This window comes from Myripristis murdjan, chromosome 20, assembly GCF_902150065.1.
Source record: "Myripristis murdjan chromosome 20, fMyrMur1.1, whole genome shotgun sequence".
NCBI lineage: Eukaryota > Metazoa > Chordata > Actinopteri > Holocentriformes > Holocentridae > Myripristis > Myripristis murdjan.
In genome coordinates, this window is record NC_043999.1 from 9,573,090 (window position 1) to 9,598,275 (window position 25,186).

Consider the following 25,186-nt stretch of genomic DNA (forward strand, 5'->3'; position numbering starts at 1 on the left):
CTTTGTCTTTGCTAAGAGAAAAGTGGACAGCCTCCTATTTTATCAAAGTTTAATAGGGATTATTTTCAATCAAGCTGAAAAGTTTAACTAATGCACATTTCTGTTGCATTTTTAATTTAAAAATAATTATTCTTATTCCGTTAATTATATGTGTGCTATTCAGACATCTAGTTCAAAAATGCTGTATGAATAATGAAATGTGTACAAACACAATTCATTAATGGCTGATTGAAGCTTTCATGAATTGTAAATCTTCAGTGGGAGACAAAACCATGACAACATTTCTACACAAATGCCACAAAAGAAATACTAAAATGCCATATCACTGCCAGTGTCCTTTTTTCTAAATATTCATTGGTTCTGTCTGGCTCTGTGTTTGTGTCCAGGTACTCCATAGACAGAAACACAGACTTGGAGCGCTTTTTTAACGTGGACGCTCTAAGTGGGGTCATCAGCACAGCCAAGCCTCTGGACAGAGAGGCCAACTCTGTCCATAACCTCACTATCTTTGCCATCGAGAGCCGTAAGTACACTGTAGCACCCACTCAGACCTGCCTGTCCCGCTCAGAATTAGCTTTTCAGTGTCATTGTTAGGATGAATTTGTATATGAAGCATTATCGTCCTTTCTGGCCTGTCATCTGGATGAATCACCACCGCCACTCCCCTTTCCATCAGCCCCCTGTGCTATGCCAACAATACAGTGAGGAGTTGTTGGGGTCGTGGTAGGGCTGTTGGGGAATGTTAATTCACATGCAGGGTGGTCGCTGTGACCTCCAGGTCTCCCTGAGTGAGGGGACGAGGTGCTGACTAAGGTAAGGTGCTCTCACCCACGGGTGAACTATGTAAATGTGATGTGGAGAGGTGCCGCATTTGTTTTGTTCATCTCTTGGCGGCACCAAGGACATGATCCTGTTTTTTTTTTTTTTTCTTTTTTTTCTTTTTTCTTTCTCCTCTCTATCATTGTACAGTCAAACACAGTGGACAACAGTCATTGGCACACAATCCACAGAGCGCTCGAGACAGCTGCATCACATCACATATGTTCAAAAAGACCACATGTCAGCCTGGCAGTTCCTCTCCTATCACATCTTCAAACGGCGTATAGAAGTGTATTCTTCTTCTTTTTTATTTTTTTCAAAAGCTTTTTTTATCACTCTTTACTTCAAAAGATGCGTTTTTATTTACATGTAGCAGCATACACACACGCTATTTGGTTGATTTAAGCGTGCACTTGCTAGATATAGCAACAAAAGAAGGCAGCATATAATAATAACCATATCAAATGTCACAACAGTCCCTCATGCATGAGGTACTGGCTTCTGACACATAGTGACACTTTGGCTCTGTTTTTTAGCTGAAAACATCTTTTGAGTCTGTGGACTGGCAACAAAAATCCACTGCCCCATATGCCTTATGACAGTATTTATAGTAAATGGGTTCTTTGTGACTAAAGAGGGTGCACAGTCTCTTTGGTTGAGGGATGTTGTGCATTTGAGCTGCAGTCACTCACATTTCATCCACTCTGCACAGACCACGCCAGTGACAACAAGTCTGTGGCCCAAGGCACCATGCGTCCTTTTTATCACCATCAAATCAGCCGGCCCGAATGTCAGCACGTCATCTCTCGTCAGCATGGCGGCAATGCCAGGCTAAATCATCATCTTGTACTCAGACGCAGCCATTTAGCCATCAGTGTGTGTCAGGCAGACAGAGGCGCGAAGCCCGCTGTGCAAGATGGCTTGTTCGTACACGTAGCCTTTCCCCACAACAGCCCCTGCACCAAGTGTAATCACTTTGGCTGATCCCTGCCAGAGTGGGTAAGGATGCCAGCTGTTGGGAGAGTGTTGCATATTTCATTACAGCAGCACTTTTTGCTCCACCTTTGTGATTAATTAAAAACATATGAGACAGATCAATATTCCATAAATTGGCTGAGTGCATAAACACAAAAGTTAAAGTCGAATTAAAGTGTTTAAAAGAAAGTTTGCTTGAAAGCCATGACACCGATGGTCTCTATCTCTCTTTCTCTCTCTTTTTTCAGAGGACCCAGCCCAAATTGGAAAAGGCATCACTCTCATTACCGTGCTGGACATAAATGACAATGCCCCGGTCTTTGCCATAGACTATGAAACGCTGCTTTGTGAAAACGCCATGCCAGGACAGGTAAGTTCCAGAAATGGCTCTGCAGTTGGTCCAACTTCATTTCCCTTTTCTTTCTCTACACTCGCTTGAAGAGTGCCTCACAAAGGCAGCCTGCTGTCTCTCAAAGCCATTAAAAGTCTTTCTTGTGCCTCAAAACAATTCCACAATGCACCTCTCCACTTCAGAGCTTGAGGTCATTCCAGGGAGATAGCCTCATTAGTATGAGTCACATCCTCAAGATTTAATAGCAGGTATTGTAGGTGTTATCGTTCATTAGAGATGTTACTCTCATTCCATACTGTCAATGCCAACTAAATTAATGGCAGTGCTTGACTCTGCCTGTGGTCTTACTCCACAATAATATAATAGGCTAATATGATATTTCATGCTGGGATGGAGTGGTTGTCTGCACCAGTCTGATTCTTCATTTTGAAGCCCTGTGTAATTAGACGATCACCGTGGAGGGCACTGGTGCAGAAAATGCATCACAATATCATGCAAACAGAACAAGAGAGATTTCAGGGCTTGGGAAATTTGGTTCAGGAGAGGCGTGTCAGAAGCTGTAGCCATGCATTGCATATTCCCTGTGTTTAGCATTTGGCCTCATTGTTGCTAAATGACTTGTGTGTCTGCAGTGGCGATTCGTCTACTCTTGGCATTTGGAAAATACAATCAGAGGCGAAGGGTAAAGCAGGCGTGCAGAACTGAATAAGTACAATTGATCAGAATGATGCATTGTATTGGAAATGGCTATTAGGCCCTTTTAAATATGTTATTTGCATTCACATTTCTGAGTTGTTTGTCACTGTGCTCCTTGGAGGGTGTACAAGAATAGCAAACGATTTCATTTGCAAAAATGAGAGTGTATATTTCATGTATGTTTTTTTTTTTTTTTTTTTTTCTTTGTGCATTAGGCTTGACCAGAGTGTGGCTCTTTGTTCGGTAAGGTTACAGAGCCTCACAGGTATATAGCACCTCTGCTGCATTGGGTGTTAGTGGTATTTTTATCTTTCTTATGCCTTTTGTTTGGAGCTACCCAAGGTGAACTACTGTGTATATGCAGCATGTTGGTTGTATGCAAGTTCATCTGAAATGAAACATCCCACATTTTATGGGATTATTCATAGTTTATCTATCACATATTGGACTTGAGGCGCACAATATCTGCTTAAGTAAACTTTTTTTTTTCCTATATTTAATTCCACTGTTAGTGGAAACATTGCTAGTATAGGGATGGTACTATTGTTTAATGTCTATTTTTGGGTCTGGACACAGCCAGTTATCCTCCGATGATTGTTGAAGCCCAGTGATATTGAATTTACAGAACTCCTTGCATCTAGCCCATCATCCATCAATATAACCTGACTCTGAAATCCAACAGATAATTTGTACATTTCTTCCCAGTAGCGCCTGATAAATTATGGCACAGAGACAATGGCAATACTGAAACAAAGTCATTCCCTACAATCAAACTAGTCCGCAGGGCATAGCAACAGCCATGGCCCATGACAGCATCATCAGCAGGAAAAGGTACCGCAAATCTGTAATTACTCAGCCGAACCAGACAGATTGCTTACTCAATGCCAGTGATAGCTGAGCTGTTAGCTTCCCCAAGGTGTAGCTAGGAGCTACTGTGCTATAAAGTTAGGAGCTGCCGGTGACGAAGGCCTCTGTCCTTTCAGTCGGCCCACAGACACACAGGATTCAAATTCTGTTCATCGTCCTGAGGGAGAGCAAGGATAAAATGAGTTGCTATGGCTAGGAGCTAGTGCTAACATGCAAATAGCCAAGCCGTGATCAGCATTTTAAAAAGGTTGTGCGTGTGTGTGTGTGTGTGTGTGTGTGCGTGTGCATGCAGATGTTTTCACTTCATAATTTTATTCAACTGAAATGCTCTTTATAAAGAATTTCTGGATGAGAACATTAGACCCATTGCCTTTCTCTCTCATGCTTAAGAGTTTCATGCAGGCATTTAGCCAATTCAATCATGCCTTTGTTTTTATTACAGGGTGAAATTAGTTTGCTTTCACATGTTGCCATCTCCCTTATCTTATTGTTAGAGTGAATGACTACTAGAGACTCGCAGTACTTCCCAACTCATCTTATTTGGATGTTTTACTAATTTCAATTTCTATTGAATGCGGGTCGAATATAGCCTTCTGTTTAGGCATCACTGAAGACGACCACAGGGATTGCAGTTTCAGACTGAATAATGAAGTCGGGCAAAATGGAAATTTCATGATGAAATTTACACCCCAAAACACATACAGAGCAAAGGAAAGGAGAAAGGTTGACATTTGAATGCGAAAACACCATTTGAATTACAACTAGCTGTCAGCTGTCTGTTAGCAGACAGACTCAGCGGACTCATAACCTGTCAGATGTACACGCCATCCCACCGCCTCCCTGATTCCTAATTAAAATGTTCCTGTTATATATGTCCAGGAGTAGCAATCAACAACAACTGGTTGCTCTAACTGCATCAGCTCACAAGCAGCCTCTTCCCAGTGAGCGTTGTTAAAATCTTAGGCCGCCCACTGGCTGTCTCACCCATTGGCTTATTCACAGATGCGACAAAGATGAAATAATAACATTTGCCAGTTGGGGCCAGGGTTGACTCTGTGGCTCTGTAGCATAGATTAACAGGGAGCATAGGGTTGGAATAACCTGCCATTTTTCAGGCCTAATTAAGGCCGTCTCGTGGCACTGGCTCTCTCCAGAGACGCCACTTGTTACGGATCATCGGTGTGTCTGTCTTCTGCCATAACATTAATTGATATTATGATGGGGTAGAGGGGGCATGGGCGAGAAAAGGGGGGGGCACTTTCTACAATCACTTTAGTGTAACCATTACATCCATGAGTGGAGTTGGCATTCTGCTGCCCCGAGCCTGCTACCCTGCCCCTCCCCTCCTTCATCCAGCATCCCCAGAGAGACTCAGCATCACCAAGAGATTTGTGAACATTCGGTACCTCAAGAAAAGTGTAGTAGTTTAAACTGACTTGTATAAAAGCAGATATTACACTCCTTTACTCAGTACCACCTTCTCTATTGCCACTAACTCGATTGGAAAAATGGCTATTAATCTTAAAAACAGCAACCAAAAATGTTTTCACAACTTCAGCCCTACTCCCAATTATCAGTTTATTATGGGTGTTGCATCAAGGTGGAAGATGAAAACAAATATATCAAGACACCGGGGATGCATGTGGCAATGTAAGCGATAAAAAGACGGCACAGGGAAGAAATTTAATCTCGAATCTCACCAGGAAATCACTTTAGCCCCAGCAATTGAGGCTTGTCAGGATCACACCGGCAGAAAGGCTCGGCACAACGAGAAATCTCAGCCACTGTTTTAGATAATCGATACACAATGAGGGAACTGACATATAGAAGAGAAAAGAGAATGAAAGATGACATTTGTTGGATGGTACAAATTGATTGCCATCAAAATTAACGTGTTTTGTGTGTGTGTGTGTTGTGTGTGTGCATGTGGAGATGATGTGCCAGCGGGCGATGTTGATCTGTGGGAATACGTAGGTGCCAGTGTCATTGATGGAAGTGATGTTTTGGGTGTTGATGTCATAGGAAGCACAAGTCGAAGGGGTGAAGGGTGTGAAAACTGCAGACTCTACCACTTCCCTTGTCAACAAAACCCCTGGTGAAAACTGTCATATCACCATAGCAATGGCAAGTGCCACCAATTTGGTACCACAGTTATTTATACTTTTGGTTCGACTGTCTCTTGCTGGCTTGATCTCACTGTGTGACTCATCTGCCAATTGAGTATCAAGGGGCTCATGTAAAAATATAGCAGTGAAATCTTTAGAATGATGTTTCTCACCAACACGTAAAGTTAGATCACTTTGTCATTATTTTACAGTAACCTTTTGTGCAAATGATATATTATATACCTAGTTGTTTTTGTACCAATCCCTTAGCTTTCTATAAACTAAGTAAAGGTCTATCCAGTTAAATTTCCCAATTTGACCGGGGTAACTGGGATAACTAGTTAATCTGCCAGCGTTTTTCAAAATAATCAAAATGGCAGCTGAAACCTCATGGCAGACATTGTGAGTCCTACAGAGGCAAAACTGTTCAGCGTGACCAGAGGCGTATTAGAGGCAGGTCTCACATCTCATTAACGCAATCGGGCTAAGCCTTAGATTTTAAAGGGAATATATTGAATTATTATAGCGCCCCCTCCAAAGCAATCAGTATCATTCTTTGTGTCCATGCAGCAACTAACCAGGACTAACTATGTGCCAAATGAGAAAAAAAAAAGTTAATGCCAGCTGAATGCATAATATCAATAATGACAATAATAACAAGAAGTAGAGTCAAAACTGACAGTTTTCATTGTTAATTAATCTTTTGATTGTTTTTTTGATTAATCAATTAATCATGTCAAAAGTGTAAGCATCAAAAATAATTACAAATATCTATTACAAGTTACCATATACAATACCATACTGTCCTCTGACCAGCAGCCAAATCCTCAGTTTTCATTTTATAATGATATGAAACTAAGAAAGACAAGCAAGCATTTGTGAGGCTCTAGCCAGCAGTTGTTGTTTTTTATTTATTTATTTTTTTTATTTATTTATTTTTTTTTTTTAGTGGATAAAGTACTGAAATGATAAATTAATTATCAAAAGCAAAATAAGCAGTGGTAAATCAGTGAATGGCTTCAGCCACTGAGCCTATCAGAGCAGAGTTGAAGAGCTTGACTCCTACCTAGTGCAGTCAAGCTGTTCAACTTTGCTCTGAAAAGATAGTTTTATTCAGTTTTATTGAATAAAATGCCCATAGTGCCTCAGCCTCTGTGATCTTTGTTGTATTTTTTCATTGTATTTTATTTATTTTACTTATTTATTTATTTATTTATTTATTTTACTGCACTTTTTTAGTCTGTTTTTAATGTGGTTTTATTGTTTTATCGTGTTATGTGTGGCTGTTTTATGTGGTACTATGGTATTGCACTTTCCCTATGGGGATTAATAAAGTTTATATCTATCTGTCTATCTATTTATCTATCATATGAGGTTGTGGTGAGAAATAATGCAGCTGATTGTCTGTAATGATATATTAGACACTTTGGACAATGCATTGCTTATAAAGAGATTGAACGTTTGAGGATCACAGCTGAGCATGGCAAAGCAAATCAATAAATAAATAGATAAATTAAAAAATTACTGAGCTTAGGTATTTCTCAGATATTGTTGAGATTATAAAGAAATGCCCTCACAGTTTTTGCAATACCAATGTAATGTGCGTGCGTGTGTGTGTGTGTGTGTGTGTGTGTTTGTGTGTGTGTGTGTGTGTGTGTGTGTGTGTGTGGTGTGTCACACTGTGCTCTAAAGCCACAAATAGAGACGCCTTCGTCCTTTTATATCCTTTTGATCTGACATGTAGGCGAAGGTGAACTGGAAAAAAAAGAACTCAATTCTGTGATTCATAGGACTCTTCAGTCTTGCTTGCGACAGGCTCCGTTCTGCTGCTGCTGCTGCTGTTAATGTCTTTCGGAGAGAATTTATGTCTACATCCATGCCTCTCTCCTCCTGTCTCCTACTCAACCCATTAGAGAATTTCCCACCGAAGATTCTCTGGAACGCCTTGCATCAGAGCCACACTAATGAAAGGCATTATACATTACAAAGTGTTTGATTTAAGGATGATTTACAGGCCTTTCCACAGCAGCGAGGAATGGGAACCTTCCCAGAGATAAGCTTAGGATCCATCTGCAATATTGAAAGGACATCAAAGGGTTCAAATTGTGTATAGGAATCATCGTCCGTGTAGAAACCACTAAGAAACCACTAAGAAACATCTCTATTTCACATCTCAGATCTGAAATTTGCAGCAGAGCAGAAAAGGCATGCGTGTTATTGTGATGTGAGAATAAATGGCAGCCTCCATGATATGCCCCAGACTCCAGAGCATGCATACATGTTTAGGTGCTCAGTTGTTGCTCCACCTGTCTGATGCTGTCTGAAGCTGTGTGATCTGTCTGCATACATGACATACAGCCAAAGTGCTCCTGAACTAAGACAGATTACCTTTGCATTGCACGGTTTCCGTCCCTCATATAGACTCCACTTGCACTGGATACCAAATAACCGGAAATAAAAGTACCTTACGATTAGTTTCGCCAAAACAGAGGAGCCAGTGTTTTCATTTTGTTAAGAAATGGAGTAAAATATTCATGAATTTTCACTCTGTCTGCCAGTTTAGATAATTGGCAGGACGTCGTTTACCACCTACACCAACTCCTAATACCTGACAGCTTGTAACCAGCAGCATTTAATCACAGTTGACAACTGATAATCCATGTCTCAGTACTGATGGATCATTGGCTTTTATTTTTTCTCCCCTTTTTTCCCACTTTGTTTTTGTCTTGATGTTAGATGCAGAGCCGGTGGGGGCTGGGATATGTGATAATTTAGTGTGAATTGCTTTTAAGAATCTCTTGGATCCCGTCCATGGGTGTGAGTTGTCACAGGGTTGAGTTTTTAGATTGCCTACAAAGGATTCAGAAGGCTTGATCTAAATTTATAAGGACATCGCTGCAGTAACACCCACTTTGATGGCCGTCGCCGTGGCTATCATTTGTCGTCCATATGGCATGTTTGTGTGTGATATGTTTCTCCTGTACAGTATGTCCTGAGAGACAGAGTGTTTTTTTTTTCTTTCTTTCTCTTGCTGCAGCTAACTGCTGCTGCTCGGAGGACCCTGGAATTAACGCTAAATGTTTTCCATATAGCCCTGACTAGAGATAACTTGATTTTCAGATACTGCACATTTGCATAAATATTACGTGCGTTGATACAGTATATGCTAGTGGGTGTAAATAAATTGGTTTATTTGGTAATGCAATTCCATGTGTTTTCTTACATTTGTCAACACTGCCATACAATAGAGGGAATATGGGGCTGTTCTCTAGTCTTGGCTTCACAGGCAAAATAAAGTGGGCTAAACAAATAGCATTCACTTGTTAAACTCAGAAATATGAATGCTTGTCTTGCATTGCCCCAGGCAAGCTATGAGCACTTCTTATCACGAGTCATTTTCATACTTTGAATAATGAAGCGGTAATGCCTGACTGCATAGCCAATGCATTGATTTTGAACAGCATCAGCTTAACAATATATTCAGTGAACTGACCTGACTCTGCATTGATTTGTTTTTGACGTGATAGTCTTTGACTCTTTGCAGGCAGGTATATGAGATTGAGCTGTTAATATTGGAGGAAGAGGAATGCATCTATGCATTAATACAATATTGACAGTTATTGCTCGGTGTGTTCTGGCCTTAGCGCTGGGACAGAGAGCATATGACAACAGGACAATGATTTGCTTCACACAGAAACCACTTCCCAGTGCCTTTTTAAGTGCTGTATGTGAAACAAAATCTCATCCCTAAAAGGCTGCCAAGCTCTTGCCAAATAAGCACTTACATCAAGTGATAAGTGATGTAAAACCATAGCCAGCATTATAAAACAAATCTTTTCTATAAATCAGAATCAAGTTGGTTTTCTCCATTTTACTTTCACCATTGCGTGGCCTGTTAAGACAGATTTATGCTAGCATGTAAATACATCCACGCCAGAGTAAAAGCGATACATTCACATGAGGTTTGAGGGCAATGTTTTCCTATATATGGATATGGTAAGACACAAAACAGCGTTTGGTTATTTCATGCACACAGTTTAAAGCTTGAATTAACTCTGAATCAGCCAGTGAGTTTGGATGAAAAGCAAGTAAACCAATTGTAAATGCCTTTTTGTCTCCGATTGCCCGCAGGTGATCCAGACCATCAGTGCCGTGGACAAGGACGAACCTCCGAGCGGTCATCGCTTCTATTTCGCCCTGGCTGCACCTGTCGCCGGCAACCTCAACTTCACTCTGCGAGATAACAAGGGTGCGACTCTCTTGCTCCTCTACGACTGCCTTTGATTCCTTGTAAAAAGAACAGAAGCTTCGAATAGGAGCTTCCACTTACCTGACCTTGTTGTAGTCCAACCCTTTGGTTGCGACACAGCAGTGGGTTGAAATATCAGTCTTTATAGTTATTGAAAGCCATGTCGAATCTTTCCAGCCCACATTCATTCATCCATTCATTCATTCACTGATTTCATGTATTTATTTTCCACTCAATAGATGTACTGCTTTCAGTCAAATGCACGTGGATACACCCATCAATTAGTCATCTATTCACTTGGCTATAATCATAAATGTCTATAGTCCTGTCGAGCTCTAAATCTTAGATCAAGCCACTTGCATGGAAGTGTTATCTAAAAATGTAGAATTCCTTTGAGAGCCATGTTGGTATCTTGAATTAGAAGACATCATACCAGATGAAGTCTGAGACTGGGTTTAATTCAGTTATTTTATACATTATATGCATTTTAGCTAAAACTTCTATTCAACATTGACAAGAAGTGCAATAGATGTCACAGCACTCTTGCAGCCCTGACCCAAGTGTTTTTTTCACCCAAGATAACCGGTCACTTGTCTTCAGGACCCTATCAGTGGCAATGGATTTGGAATTGGAACCTAAAGCCAATTCAGCAGTCTTTAGCATTGTTCCAAATGACCATCCACTTATCAAATTACTGCATCCAGATAGAAGGACATCATCACCTTGCTTGTCAGCGAATTTGGTTACACTGAAAATCTTCAAAGCCACTGGAAATTTGCCTGTGGATGAGTGAGTTTTTTCTCTACCTCAAACAGGAAAAACTTAAACTCACACTCAGAGGATCCACTTAGCTCTTTTACTCCACCTGGAGCCCAGAAATTCTTTGTCTTGAAAATTTAAAATCCCTACTTGATAATCCATGAATTTTGATACAGAAAAAAACACACTTGTCACAGCCCTGCAAATTATTCTAGCAGTTTATTAACCTCTTTATTTTTCAGTTTATTACTGTCATTATTAATGTTTTCCCCCTTTTAGATTATGATTATGATCCATTGTGCTGTTTGGAGGGGTGGGGAGGATGGAGTGGGTCAGGAATAGTTGAACGCCAATGCCACACTGAAACTACTGGTGGCGCTAGAGGGAAGGTCACATAGAACCAGGTTTCATCTGCTAGCCAACATGAATGTTGTCAACAAATTTCACAGTGATCAACCAAACAGATTTTGAGATATGCTTTATGGAACAGAACACACGGAGGAAAGTGAAAAACAAAAGAAGGAAACAAACACAACAGACGAGAAGAAAAGGAGTGCCGATAGTAATAATGATAATAATAATGGCAAGACAGACCCACAGAGACTTCAGATGACTCTTGGAAATCTCACTTGTTGGGGAGAATCAGATGGTGGGAGGGAGATAATTCAAAAAATTAAAATTCATACAAAACAACTTTAACTTAACTTAAAAGTTTGCAGCCATCCAGGATTTGATGTTTTAAGACAATTATTGAAGTCAGCTAGTTTGTTGTAGTTATTAGGCTCTAGGATGAAGTAGATCTGTGTGAAAATAAACAGTGAAAAGTGAATAATGTGGCCTAGTGAAAGCAAATAGATGGAGAAGAGGATTGGACCCAGTATGGAGCCTTGGGGGACACCACAAGAGATGGGGGCTGAGGAAGAAGAAGAGCAGCCATAGAGAATGCTGAAAGATCTGTGGGCTAAATATGAAGAAAAACAGTTTAAGGCAGAACCAGAGAGCGTTATTCTCAGTAATGCAAGTTCAGTTCTGTGCAGAGCTCTGAAACCAGACTGGAATTCCGCAAAAATGCAGTTTTGAGCCAGATGGGACAAAAATGTCTTTTTTCAAGGATTTTAGAAAGAAAGGGGAGGTTGGAGATTGGTCTGTAATTATTGAGGACTGAATGATCTAGATTCTGTTTTTCGGTGTCTGGACAACTCCATGTTTGAAAGGCTTGGGAACATGGCTGGTTTCCAGGGAACTATTGATAATTAAAGTAATGCTGGGGCCAGTGATGCCTATAACTTATTTGAAGAGTTCAGTTGGAATAATGTCAAGAGAACATTATGAATATTTGTCACCATTTTTCAGTTTTTTTTTGTTTTTTGTTTTTTTAATAAAATGGGAGGACAAAAAGAGAGAAAAGGGAATCTCTAAAAGGTGTTTGTCAGAGTTTGGTATGGACTATTTGCTGAATACTTTCTTCTAATTTTAGCCCAGCAGCAATGTAATTGACACTCTGGCCATGGCTCACTCGGGCTCTCTCTATCAGCCCTGTATCTGGACACAATCTACTTGGCAATCTGACTCAGAAAAAGTGAGAATATGATGCCCCTGACCATGCTGAATGTGATGAAAACCCAGTGTAAATCCTATTTTGCAGCTGTTCATTAATACTGAAAACAAAAACAAGCTGCCTTTCCCCTGCAAATGGTGCATATCTGGGGTAATTCAACCTGAGCAGCAGTCTAATATTCCTAACTCTGGTTGGTGTGATGTGTTTAGATTGTGTTAGTTCATGCAATAACATTAACTTCAAAACAAAGACTGAAAATTACTTTTCTACCATAATTATTGGAGCACCCATGGCAATGAGTAGATGAAGAAAATTAGCTTCCCCTACACATGTGCATATGCCTTTGCATATCGTGTTCAAACACACAGTAATTGCTCTGTCGTCCGTTACCTCAGTGAATTTCTGCTGCTTTTAAAAACTTGTCCAGTGTTCACACGCTGGATAAATAATGACTTGCGATGAAGTATGTTCTGTTTGCTGGAGCTCAGCTAAGGCTGTTAAATCTCAGCAACATCAAAAGCCAGGTTGTGCCACAGCTCTCTGTGTAGATGTACACGGTGAACAGGATGTCTAATGTAACTTTTATTTTTTTTCCCAGGTTAAGGGCAACTTGGCCAGAAAACATTTTTGATAGCTTTGTCAAAGAAAAGATTCTCTGTGAACGTACCATGTATTTGTGCTTAATGGTTTGCTTTGCTTTGTGATATTTAGAAGGGTGCCTGCCCTGAGAATAGTCGGGAAACTGTGTGAAACAATCTGAAGTGCAGCGAAGTTCATATATGATGGACTTGCTCCCCTGTGTCCCTACATCTTTGGCTGTTTGTTGCACTTTACATGCTTCACTCAAGTGTCCTATTTGGAACAAATACCTTGGACCATTACTGCCAAGTAATAGACACAACCACATTTCAAAATGGACAAAGGCATATCTATTTAGCATTTGAAAGGTGTTGTTTTAAAGTGATTTTTTCCACTCTATTTTCTTCAACGCATGTTTTTTTTAGTTTTTTGTTTTTTTGTTTTTTTTGTCAAAACATTCCCCTGAAATTGATCATGTAGCAATTACAAGTGAATCCAAGCTTGTATTCATTTTTCACATGGTTCTTAGACGGTTCTCAGAAGGAACAGTAATTTGAATATCACCTGAAAAAAGGGAGTTATCCTTCAAGGCTAAAGCTACATTTCAATTGGTACTGCTCCGTTTGAAAGTGCAATTCAATCCATTGATGTACTTGTCTTAAAACGGCTTTTTAGCTGGCATAATAGCACATTGTTCTTCTCTCCCTCTCACCCGCTCTCCCTCTCCCTCTCTCTCATAAACTCACATTTCATGTAAGATTTCACCATCAAACCAAAGCTGTTATTAGCCAACAGGTGGTCCAGACCAGGGAGCGATACCATAGCGTGTGATATAATGAATTGTGTTAATGACACCATCTGTTGATGTTCCTACTTTTAATATTTTAAATTCACTTTAAACGGCACAACCAAAGCACAGCAGTCATCACAGAACAGAAATAAATAAACTCGTATTTCATGTATAGGCAATTTATTACTCGTTTGAAGCTAGTCAACTTGATGTGCAAATGAAATCTTAGCATTTTTATAGAACTTTGCCACCACGTTCTTCCATGTCTGACTGAAGTGCATGTAATGTTTTGCAGACAACACGGCGTCCATACTGACAAAGCGAGGTGGTTTCCGGAGACGGGAGCAGCCTGTGTACCGGCTGCCCGTGCTGATAGTGGACAGCGGCAGCCCGGCTCTCAGCAGCACAAACACACTGTCAGTGCGCGTGTGTGACTGTGACTCTGATGGTGTGGCCTTGTCTTGTGGAGCAGTCGCCTACACAGCAACCGGCCTGAGCACCGGCGCCCTCTTGGCTATTCTGGGCTGCATTCTCACACTTCTGGGTAAGATCCACCATGACCCCGGTGTCAGCAGTATAAGTGCTTCCAACAACAAGTGGAATGAAGCTACTAGAGGAGGTTGGAACAGGGGCCAGACTGATACATCGGGCTCGCCTCGTGTTTTAATGAAAATTGGATACAGACCCTGTCAATACTGCAGTTTGTTGATTACATAATTTGCAGATATAAATGAGCAACTCTGCATCGATTTTCTATGGGAAGGCATTAACGTGAATTGATTTTAATGTGACAGTTTGATTGGATTTTGCACATGTACGCATGGATGTTTTATTATAATTAAACATTGAATTTTTTTTATAATTATTTTAAATACCTGAATACATGACGATTGCCATAAAATATGGGTTATTGGCAGCTTCTCTCTGAATATGTTGTACACTGCAAAAAAAAAAAAAAAAGAAAAAAAAAAAGAAAATCCCCAGAAGTCATTTGTCTCTTAATCAGTGTTAACATCTTGTTGTGAAAAAAATATGCCAGTGAGATGAGATAATCACACTTTTCTCACATAATGGTATCACATAATTAACTTGTTTCTGTATTCTGCTTTGTTTCAAGATATTTATACTTGTAATAAGAATAAAATAAGAATTAAAAAATGAAATAAGTGAAACTGCACTGGAAGCTAGTTCATGCATTTGAAACTTTTTTTTTTTTTAAGAAAAAAGATTTTAACACTGAATATGAGACTAAACATCCATATCTATTTTCTTATTTTCTTCCTTCTTCTCCTTAAATGGATGTATCCAAGTACTTTTTTTTTTTTTTTTTTTTTAACGGGTAGAACAATGGCCAGGTTTGCATGGATGGAAGAGAAAGAGGGCACAACAGATAGATATAAATGTAAAAAAAAAAAAAAAAAAAAGTTTTCTGTTTATTCTCTATATTTTGATGTGTTAAATGTGAAACGGTGTGAAAAATGAATATTTGTCAAACATTAGTTGGCACGCTGATGTGTGTGTGTGTGTGTGTGTGTGTGTGTGTGTGTGTGTGTGTGTGTGTGTGTGTGTGTGTGTGTGTGTGTGTGTGTATGTGTGTGTGTGTGTGATTTTGATCGTAATTGGACTAACAAGGTGGGCTATTTCTGCCGTTCAGAGCCAAGTCCATGTCGGGTGGATGTAGTGCAATAGCAAAACCGTGCCTCAGTATTCCCAGCTTGTTCACATTTATCTCTGATGTTATGCATTCCTTAGGCAGTTGCATGCGCGAGTGCAGCTTCACTAAAACAGACGAGTATCCTGACTTTGTTCTTGAGTCAGGTGTTTCACCGCTCAGATCTGACGAGAAACATCTTTGCCTTCACGGCTGTCTCGCGGTGAACACAGTCGTGTAACTTAGCTCGCCCCGACTCTGAAACTGCAGTTTAAAATGTGCAGAAATGAAATCCGTGAGAGAGGCCCGCAGTGTTTCTCCTGAAGTACTGTAATGAAGTACAATTAAAGCGCCTGTGTTTAATTTGAGCGCGCATTCCACTAAACCTGAAAGGAAGATCCTATTTAGACCTGTTACGTTGAAGGAAAACGTTTGGAGCACAAAATGTGATCAGCCCATGAACATGCCGAATTGAATTAGACAACTTTAAGATAAACCAATTAAAACGAGTGGAGCAGTGTCCACAGACCACTGAATCCCTCCACTTGAAGCCCCAATCTGTAATTACAGTACAGCGGTCTTTGTTGAAACACTGTCGGGCGATTACTGGCTTTGTTCACAAACTGATTCATGCGAGGACACCGAAGACATTTTTCGCACTCTCCGTCTGATTCACCAGGCCTTTGATCCAGGGATTAACCGGATATGAGCACTATAGATTTTTGCATTTACTTCATAGCTGTAATTTTTTGATTATATTTGCCCAGCTCTTAAGGAATATGTGTGATCATCTCCAAAGTGTATTTGCCCGAAAACACCTCTAAAACGCAACAACGTGAGGACTTCACTGTGAATTCAGCGTTTTTTGGTTTTTTGTTCATACTTAATGTTTAATATGAAAAATTTGACTTGACTAGAAACATGAATGAGAGACTTTTGCCATTTTAACATAACCATCAGGGTATTCCTGCTTTTTCTTTTCCTTTTTTTAAACTATTTAATATTTATGTTGAAGTCTCCAACAAGTTTTTCAAACAGCACATCTCCACTATGATTTCTTTGCTGTTTGAATTTCTGTGGCAGTCAGCTCCTCCGGCATTTGAGCACAGAGGAGAAAAAAAAGAAAGAAAAAACAGTGTCATAATATGGATTTTCATTGAGAGAAAAAACAATGCCTGGAGGCAGTCTGAGAAGGTGATTAGATTTTAGATTTAGATATTTTCTAAAGGGCATATCATAATACTTTTCAGCCAATTTAACGATTAATTACAATACCTAGTGAAGTCATAGAAACCAAAAAGTATGAGCTACTTTATCTCAAGGACACAGGCTTACAATGCATTTGTTCTTTGTTTCTCTTCAAGTATTATAGTGTGTGGTAAGATACCTGTAAATGAGAATTCATTATCATATACTAAATATGATGCAGCACTGAACCGTCACCAACAGTCTGCATTATTGCTCATAAAAATCCACATACAAAGCATTACCCTATCAGGGCAGAATAACAGTTTCATGCTTTGGTGATCTTCACTGAAAGTTGAGCAGGATCCAAATAGTATATACAATAACCGAGATTAGTTTTTTTAATGGGGTCATACTTTGCTTTTTATTCCAATCCCCTTGAAGTTTGCCTCCTTTTATTGTGAAAGAGAATACTTTCTGTGATAAATGAAAACTTCAAAACGCAACAGGGGGGGAAACATGGCCGCGCAACCCTGACCTCAGCTTCGCAAATGAAAGCTGGCTCTATCCTGCACGGCATGGCCTCAGGCCACAGGCTTAGAACAAATGGCCTCTAGTTCAATATACCTCCAAGCCGCCTTGTGTGTCTGTTTATGTGTGTGTGTGAGTGTCCCTGGCTGTCTCTATCAGTCTGTTTTGCTCAACTGGACCAGCCTCTTTCCTCCCTTCCTGTGCTGTCTCCTTTTGTTCTGTCTCCCGGTGCTTTCTCGCTGAACATATCCTTGCCCTGTCTAGGAGCCCCTCCTTCTATCTTTGCATTAACAGCCAATGCACAATCGCTCTGCCCATTCCTTTATTCTGATCTTCCTTGATGGTCTTCCATCAAGACCTCTTTCAATCTGCAGGTAGCAATTTGGGCTGTGATTGTGCATGATTGTATTGTTTTGGATGAGAAAAGAGCCAGAATAAGACCTATGGTGTGTCTCTGTGCTGTCACTTTCAGAAATCCTCCAGCCTCAATCCTCTCTCTCTCTCTCTCTCTCTCTCCATCTCTCTCTCTCTCATCAGGTTAGAGGAACAGACACTTCCTTCAGCACCACTGATTCTAGTTATCTGTCGTCATCACCGAGTCTAATAACTCTATTGCATATTTTGCATCGAGAGCACTTCAGAGTACCACTACTCCACCAAGTCTTATTATTCATCAGTTGTGCCCAAGAAATTCACTCCGCAGGGTTTATACACAGTCTACTCTATTCACCTCTCCTCCACCTGCCTGCCGTCCCACCAGCCGGCTTTTTAGCCATGCAGTGTGTTTGTAGCCGAGGCGATTTATGCACATTAACTGTGGCTCCATGTATTCATAAGCTAAGTGGTCATTAATCATGGGTTGATATTTTTAGATTTAATTGAACTTGTCCTCTATTCCTTGCAGTAAAATGCCTGGGCAACGAAAAAAAAATGTTTTATTTGCAAGTGTCAGTTAAGGGATATTTTAATGATACAGTCACTTTTGGATGATACAGCCAAACTACTGAGACAAATCATTATCTTGTTAAGATCCAGTGCCTTTTTTCCTCGTACAGATCAGGTATGGCTCATTCCTCCAGAGGGCCAATTAGGACATTACGTAGCAGTCCAAAGCTCCAGCCAGTTATTTCTCTGACTATTGCTTCTCAGAGTTATTCTATATATCTTCCTGTCCAGTCATCTTTTCTTTTATTTTTCTGTCTCTCTTCTATTTTATTCTTCTGTCTGGGTTAGTGTGTGTGTTGTCTGTGTGTGTCTGTGTGTGTCTGTGTGTGCATGCGCGCGTGCATTTGCACATGGGTTTGGCTGCATTCAGACAGCAGGCAGACACAATTTGTCTTATTTTTAAAATCTGATCCTGAAGAATGACTGTCCACATTGTAATTATAATTGCCAGATCGGGTTTGTTTGCTTAGACAGTGTAATTATTTATTTCTATTACAACACTGGTTGTCAAGCGACTGAAATATGAATTAATTAATAAATGCTATTTAACCATGCAAGTCAATTAAGGACAAAGCATTATTCAAGATGGAGGAAAAAAAACAAAAACAAAAAACAAAAAAAACAAGCCAAACTATTGTCCTCTGTAGATGCTGCAGACTACCTGTGAGTGACAGCTAAGCATGTTATAGCGCCCCCTTTGTAGTGCAATTGCAAATGTCAGAATGGACCAGTGAAACATGTTCTGCAAAGATATTGTACACAATGACTGGATGGACGTCTTGCATAAACACTTCTCTAGTTTCATCATGAGGGAATAGAGGGTTGGCATAACCCGAGGACACACAGCACAATAAAAACAGGGGGTTCAACCATGGCATGAAATTTCTTGAAAGTCATGGAATTTTGAAAGGTCTTTTCTGGACAGGGGAAAGTAAGGGAGTTATTAAATTCCCAGAATGAGCCATGGCATAAAGGGGAATTCCATGACATTTGTCGACCTTTATAAAAAAATTAAAAAAAATTAGAGACTAGGTATTTACCGAACACAATTTTAATTTCCGCTGTGTTGTGCTCATTGTGTCATGTTCCCTTTCTCTGCAGAATAAAAAAATATATGTTAGAGGCAGAATTAGTAGGCTGAGCTGACTACTCGCAGTGAGGTTTTTTTTTTTTTTTTTTTTTTTTTTTAAATTTCCTAGGATGGTGAGAGAATTAAACTCCCCGCCCAAAATATAAGGTCACCGTCCTAAGAAAAAAAACTGGCCCGGCAGCAACCACCTGTCCAACAGAAAACAGGCCAACACCACATCACTCTTCATCCTCATCCTCTCCCTCAGTGCCACACACTTCTAGGGGGTCATAAATGATGATTTGTTTGGAGGGATTATTTTAGTATTTTTAATTAGGAAAAATCATCTCAGTCTGCCTTTGATAAGACCTCTGAATCTCACAGTTTGGTGCAGAAAAGAGTTGTTATGTTTATACAAATCATGAAAAATCAACATTTTAGTCATGGAAAGTCATGGAGAAGTCGGAGGATTTTACATGTGACGTTGAGTGGGAACCCTGAAAACAGTAGTGATAAAAAAAACAGTGAGGAAGCACAGGCATAAACTAGATGGACACGCATTAAGGCTGGGAGACAGTAAACAGTGTGGCAAGTAACAAATACAACAGACACCGTTAATTAAATTAAAACATGGCAAACATATGGAGGCACTGATAGAGACGTTAGTCATTTGAGCTTTTAACTTGGGTGTTTTACTGGTGCCTTTTCTGCCTTTGTGTGTGTGTTTTTTTGTTTTTCTTTTAATGATGACACTTTTGCAACGTAGCGGAGGACACATTCGTTGCAGAGAACATCAGCAGCGGAGGTGATCGGTATCTGTCACGACGCTGAGGAGCCGTGAAACCTCTTCATTTGCACAGGCCGGCAGCGGCATTTTCCTGACGACTCTCCTCCATGTCTGTTCTCTGCCCTTCTTGTCGCACTCTGTGCCATCAAACGTGTCACGTGCTGAGACACCAAAAAAACAAAAAAACAAAAAAAAAAAAAAAGAAAGAAAACACTTGAAATCTGATCTGCGTTGGCCCGCCAAGTTGCATTTCCCGGGTCAAACAAGGTGCGAATATAGTTTTAACCTGATCTGAAAAGACAAGAAAAAAAATTGGCTTCTGTTTATTGTGCGCCGTTCAGACTTGAGAAAAATATCCAGATTCAAAATTGCTGCCTGAACTTAGCACTTGCCTCTGTGTGTCGGTGCTATTTGGTGTGTCTACAGTATGCATTCCCCATCCCTGTGTTATCCCCATCTTTTTGAAAGGCTTGGAGAGTCGCCGGTGCTATCAGTCACACTATCTGTTTTCCACCTCTCTTATCAGTTGTACTGCAATACAGAAACACTGGGGGTGTTGTGGGTGACAAAATGAGTGAATAATCAGCCCCAGGTTTGACAGAAACACACAAGGCTACAGAGAGCAAGAAAAATTACTGTAATGAGAGAGTTCATTACAATGATGCATGATGGTGAGGAAAGGACAGCACAGAAAACTCACCTTGTTCACCACTGATTGCGCTTGATGGATCATTGAAACAATTCCATTACAGCAAAAGCTAGTATAACACTGAACTCATCTCCTTTTGTCCTGTTCTCCATTTATATCAGCGGTGTAAATGTGTCATGAACAGTATTGTGTCACGGTTGCGTATTTGCTGAACTGTCCCGTTCGGAGATCATTTCTTACAGGCCACTTGGTACCTGGTACAGATAGACTATTTGTATGCTCGGCCATCCACCTGCACACCCAAGTAGGACGTGATTGGATGTTGGCCAGCTTCCAGACTGTGACGCATCGTGCCTGCCTTCTAGGCATTAAACCCTAAAGAGCTTTGCTGGAAAGCACCGAGAATATTCTATTTCAATGTGCCACTTTGTAATTCACTTTGGAGAAGCCCCACTGAATCGAATAGAATTTGAAATGACTTGAGCTTCTATAATCAGAGGAAACAATCTTGCACAGAAATTTTCGGCATTGTGTGTCAAACCACAGGAAAAAAAAAAAAAAGAGAGAGCAAGATAATCAGTGCTATTAGTGATAATGGAAAGACCGGTCCATATTTTACAGAAAAATGGTTGACTAGAAATACTCCGAGGTTTGCAGCAGCAGAGTAGTACCAGTCACCAAATATCCAACAGAGGGCTACTCATTCATCAGGGCTTCCTGCAGCCTTTCATGTGACACTGCCTTCCTTCCACCTCCTCCATTTGCTCCCTTATTAGGGGGTGTGAAGTGGTGTTTGCCTTTGGTTCCTGGGCTTCTATCTCTCTAGCCCGCAGTAGCTAGATGCCGCGAAGGAAAAGAAATATGGGCCCACGGAACGATATTTCACTGGCACCAGCATGACATTGATGGATAGAGGATCATTAGACATTTGCCAGTTTGCTTGGGCGTAGAGTTATTTTCAGCAATAATGTATGGGAGGGGGAACAGGGATTGGAGGAGGGGTTCTGCTGTGGCCTCAGAGGGCCACATATTCCAGTTTGGTGAAGTTTTCTATGGGTCTTGAAGCTACATTACATGCTAAATTACGTTCTAGGTTTACAGTTGTAATGTCCAGTGCAATTTGTAAATCATTGTCTTTGGATTGATATTGTTCTCTACTTTGGGTTGGAATTTATAGTGTGTTCTCATCCAGAAGCATTGTCCCTTTTTAATCGCTGTGATCTTCCAGCGCAGAGAAAGCACGTGCACATTCTTAATCACCACTTATCCTGAGATCTCTCCGTTTCTCTGCAGTGATGGTTCTCCTAATTGTGACAATGCGTCGGAGGAAGAAGGAGCCTCTGATCCTCGAGGAAGAGAGGGACATCAGGGAGAACATCGTCCGTTACGACGACGAGGGCGGGGGAGAGGAGGACACAGAGGCCTTCGACATGGTCACACTCCGCAACCTGAACGTCATCAGAGATCCCAAGGTCCGGCGAGACGTGACCCCAGACACGCCCACGTTCTTTCATTACCCGTCGGCCTCTCGCCCGGCCTATAAATCCCTGCCAGACAACGTGGTGTTCCGAGAGTTTATTTGGGACAGACTAAAGGATGCTGACGTGGACCCGTCAGCTCCCCCGTATGACTCTCTGCAGACATACGCTTTTGAAGGCAGTGGATCAGTAGCAGAGTCACTAAGCTCACTGGAGTCACTAAGTACAGACTCAGAGCAGAACTATGACTATCTCAGCAACTGGGGACCACGCTTCAAAAAGCTGGCCGACCTGTATGGCAACAGCGACGGCACCAGTGTCTTCTCATAGCCCCTTAATGTCTCTCTTAACATTTCTTGGACTCAAAGCTAAAAATTAACGAGAGTAATTTACTGTTGAGAAAATGAATTTGTCTGCCGTAGTGCAGTGAAGGAAAGATTCAGTGAAAACAAAAGTGAGATTGGAAAAAAAAAAACAAACAAACAAAAAAAAATAAATAAAAACGCTTTGACTTCAAAGGTTTTGGTTTGTTTACCTCCCTTGTATGGATTTTCAAAAGCGTGACATGGTGAGTTTTGACACCGACTTCAAAAGTGACTTGACTGTGGAGGAAACCTTGTGCGCAAAAAGACATTAAAGGTTTCAGATTTGGGCTCAGGTCCAGCCATTGACTGCAGATTGCATACATGTTGGAGTATTTTTATGGGGAGGCACCTGTCTTTTCATTCCAGAGATGGGCACAAGCCCAGCACTCTTGCTTTGATGCATTCCTTTGCTATCTTTGTGCTAAAAAAAAACATAAAAGTTTCTCCTGAAGTGCTCTGTCCCCGGCGGCTAATCAGTAGTCACTTGACTATTCATTTGAAATTTGACAACAGTTTCTATGTTTTTTGGGGCAAGGGGATGAGGTAGTTGGGAGGGGGGGTGTTTTTCATAGACATTTATTAAAGAGCCACATTATTCATGGACTCAGTCATACCTCTCAACACTATAAGAAAAGTCTCAAAGTACAGTATAAACACGTACTTAGTTGATGTGCTGAGGAAGTCATGTGACGACAAGATGTGCAAAACAGAGAAAAGAATGACACTCTTGTTAGTTGGACATGTCTGCTGGGTGATACAGGAAAGCATACAATTTCTTCTATTATCCTAACAATACATTTTGCAGATGTTGCAATGTGGTGTTTGTCTGAGTCTGTTTTTCTTCAGCCTTTCTATTGCCAAGTCCAATGTATGATTTCTGAGGTGTAAAATGTCAGGATTCTGTCGCTCCGCTTCTGTACGAAGGCACCGGGAAACATCGACTCCATCGGAAAGCTTTGCTGAGGGATCGGTCCTTGTGCAAGATTCATGCAACGTAGACTCTAGAAAAAATAATTTGTTCCTGAAGTGACAGTCATTAGGGTGGAGTGGGTGAAGTTATGTAAGTAAATGAGTTTTGCTTCCGTAGTTTGCAGAGTCCAGCATATATTGTCATTCAGAAATGTCGTTGGCAGAATAAAATCAATGATGCCCATGTTATGTTTATTGATGGCAAAGGGCACACTGTATGATAATCATATTGTGCAGATTTTCTTCTCTTTTTTCAGCTGAAACAAATTATGTTACAATTGGGTGTCAACATGTAAATCAAATATGTATTATTTATTTTGAAGAGGCAGAATTGTGTGACTGATGTTTTTATCCCTTTTGCTGAAAATAAATGGACATTCAGTTCTTTAAAAGACTGCAGGGATTTCTTTCAGTGCTTCTGGAAAATAAATAAGCAAAAAATTGGTCATTGTTTCTGACAACAAACTATGGAAAATAGTCAACAATGACAATCCGCAGTTTAAAACATGGGCCTTCATTTTCTTTGCATTTGGAGAAGTCAGGGAACCAGATTTGGAGTTAGAGAAGGAGAAAGAGGCAGGCGCTAAGTTTTCTTTTTGTTTTATGTCTCTTTTTGATAAGGCTTTGTACTTGAAAAGCTTGATGGAGACAAAGCGGCCCGCTTTGCGCTCTGCATAGGCATGTGTGATGAATGGTTTTCACACTGCTGGCCTTCTAAAAAGCCTTTTGCAAGTTAGCCAGGCGTTCCTCCTGCAGTCGGGTGATGCTCCATTATGGCTGTGTGCAAATACTTCACCACCAAGCACTGATAATCAAGCACCTATTTTGTTAGTGAACATATGTTTAGGTGTGTGCATGTACACCACTTGATGAATATTTAGTACCCTCCTGCTGATGACACTATCTGCCATTGGCCCTTAAAGGAACAGTTCACCCAAAATGCAAGGAAAGATAATTTCCCCATTGCGCAGTCTATTCAAGTAGTTTCTGTGTGAACTGAACATTTCCAGTCTACCACAGTCTTCCATGTCTCCTGGCACTCCAGTGCAATGGGTATGGGTATGGATGGGTATTTTTTTTTTATTTATTTATTTTTTTTTTTTTGCAGAACTCTATCTGTCAAAAATTTACATGTGAAAAACTCAATAACTCTTTCCAAAAACAATGACAAGGATAGGCAAACTGTACCCATCCAGCCCCAAACTGTAGTGGTTTTACAGGAGACAGGGGAGCAGGTGGCAGACTGATAACCTCACCAAATCCCATGCAAACTATCTGGATGAATAAGCTGCACTACTAGTCAGTGGGAATTTTTATTCATTAGATGAATTGTTTATGGCAAGCCGTTCAGGAAAATATTATATATATGGAATGAAAGTCTGAATATATGGAATGAAAGTCTGAATATATGGAATGAAACTTGAATATTTTGAATGAAAGTCTGAATATATGGAATGAAACTTGAATATTTTGAATGAAAGTCTGAATATTTTGAATGAAACTTGAATATATGGAATGAAACTTGAATATATGGAATGAAAGTCTGAATATTTTGAATGACACTTGAATATATGGAATGAAAGTCTGAATATGGAATGAAACTTGAATATTTTGAATGAAAGTCTGAATATTTTGAATGAAACTTGAATATATGGAATGAAAGTCTGAATATATGGAATGAAAATCTGAATTTATGGAATGAAACTTGAATATTTTGAATGAAAGTCTGAATATTTTGAATGAAACTTGAATATATGGAATGAAAGTCTGAATATATGGAATGAAAATCTGAATTTATGGAATGAAAC

At 40.3% G+C, this 25,186-nt stretch overlaps 1 protein-coding gene across 1 annotated transcript in view; it reads left to right on the forward strand.

The window, feature by feature from the left end:
- LOC115379103 (cadherin-7-like) overlaps positions 1-23,745 on the forward strand; it is an 89,154-nt gene extending 65,409 nt beyond the window's left edge. Inside the window, exons 8-12 of the mRNA XM_030079793.1 lie at positions 387-523; positions 2,043-2,164; positions 9,946-10,063; positions 14,045-14,293; positions 21,860-23,745. Of these exons, the coding sequence (XP_029935653.1) occupies positions 387-523; positions 2,043-2,164; positions 9,946-10,063; positions 14,045-14,293; positions 21,860-22,374 (1,141 nt within the window). The 3' untranslated portion in view covers positions 22,375-23,745. The remainder of the gene's footprint in view (positions 1-386; positions 524-2,042; positions 2,165-9,945; positions 10,064-14,044; positions 14,294-21,859) is intronic.
- Positions 23,746-25,186: the final 1,441 nt, after the last annotated feature.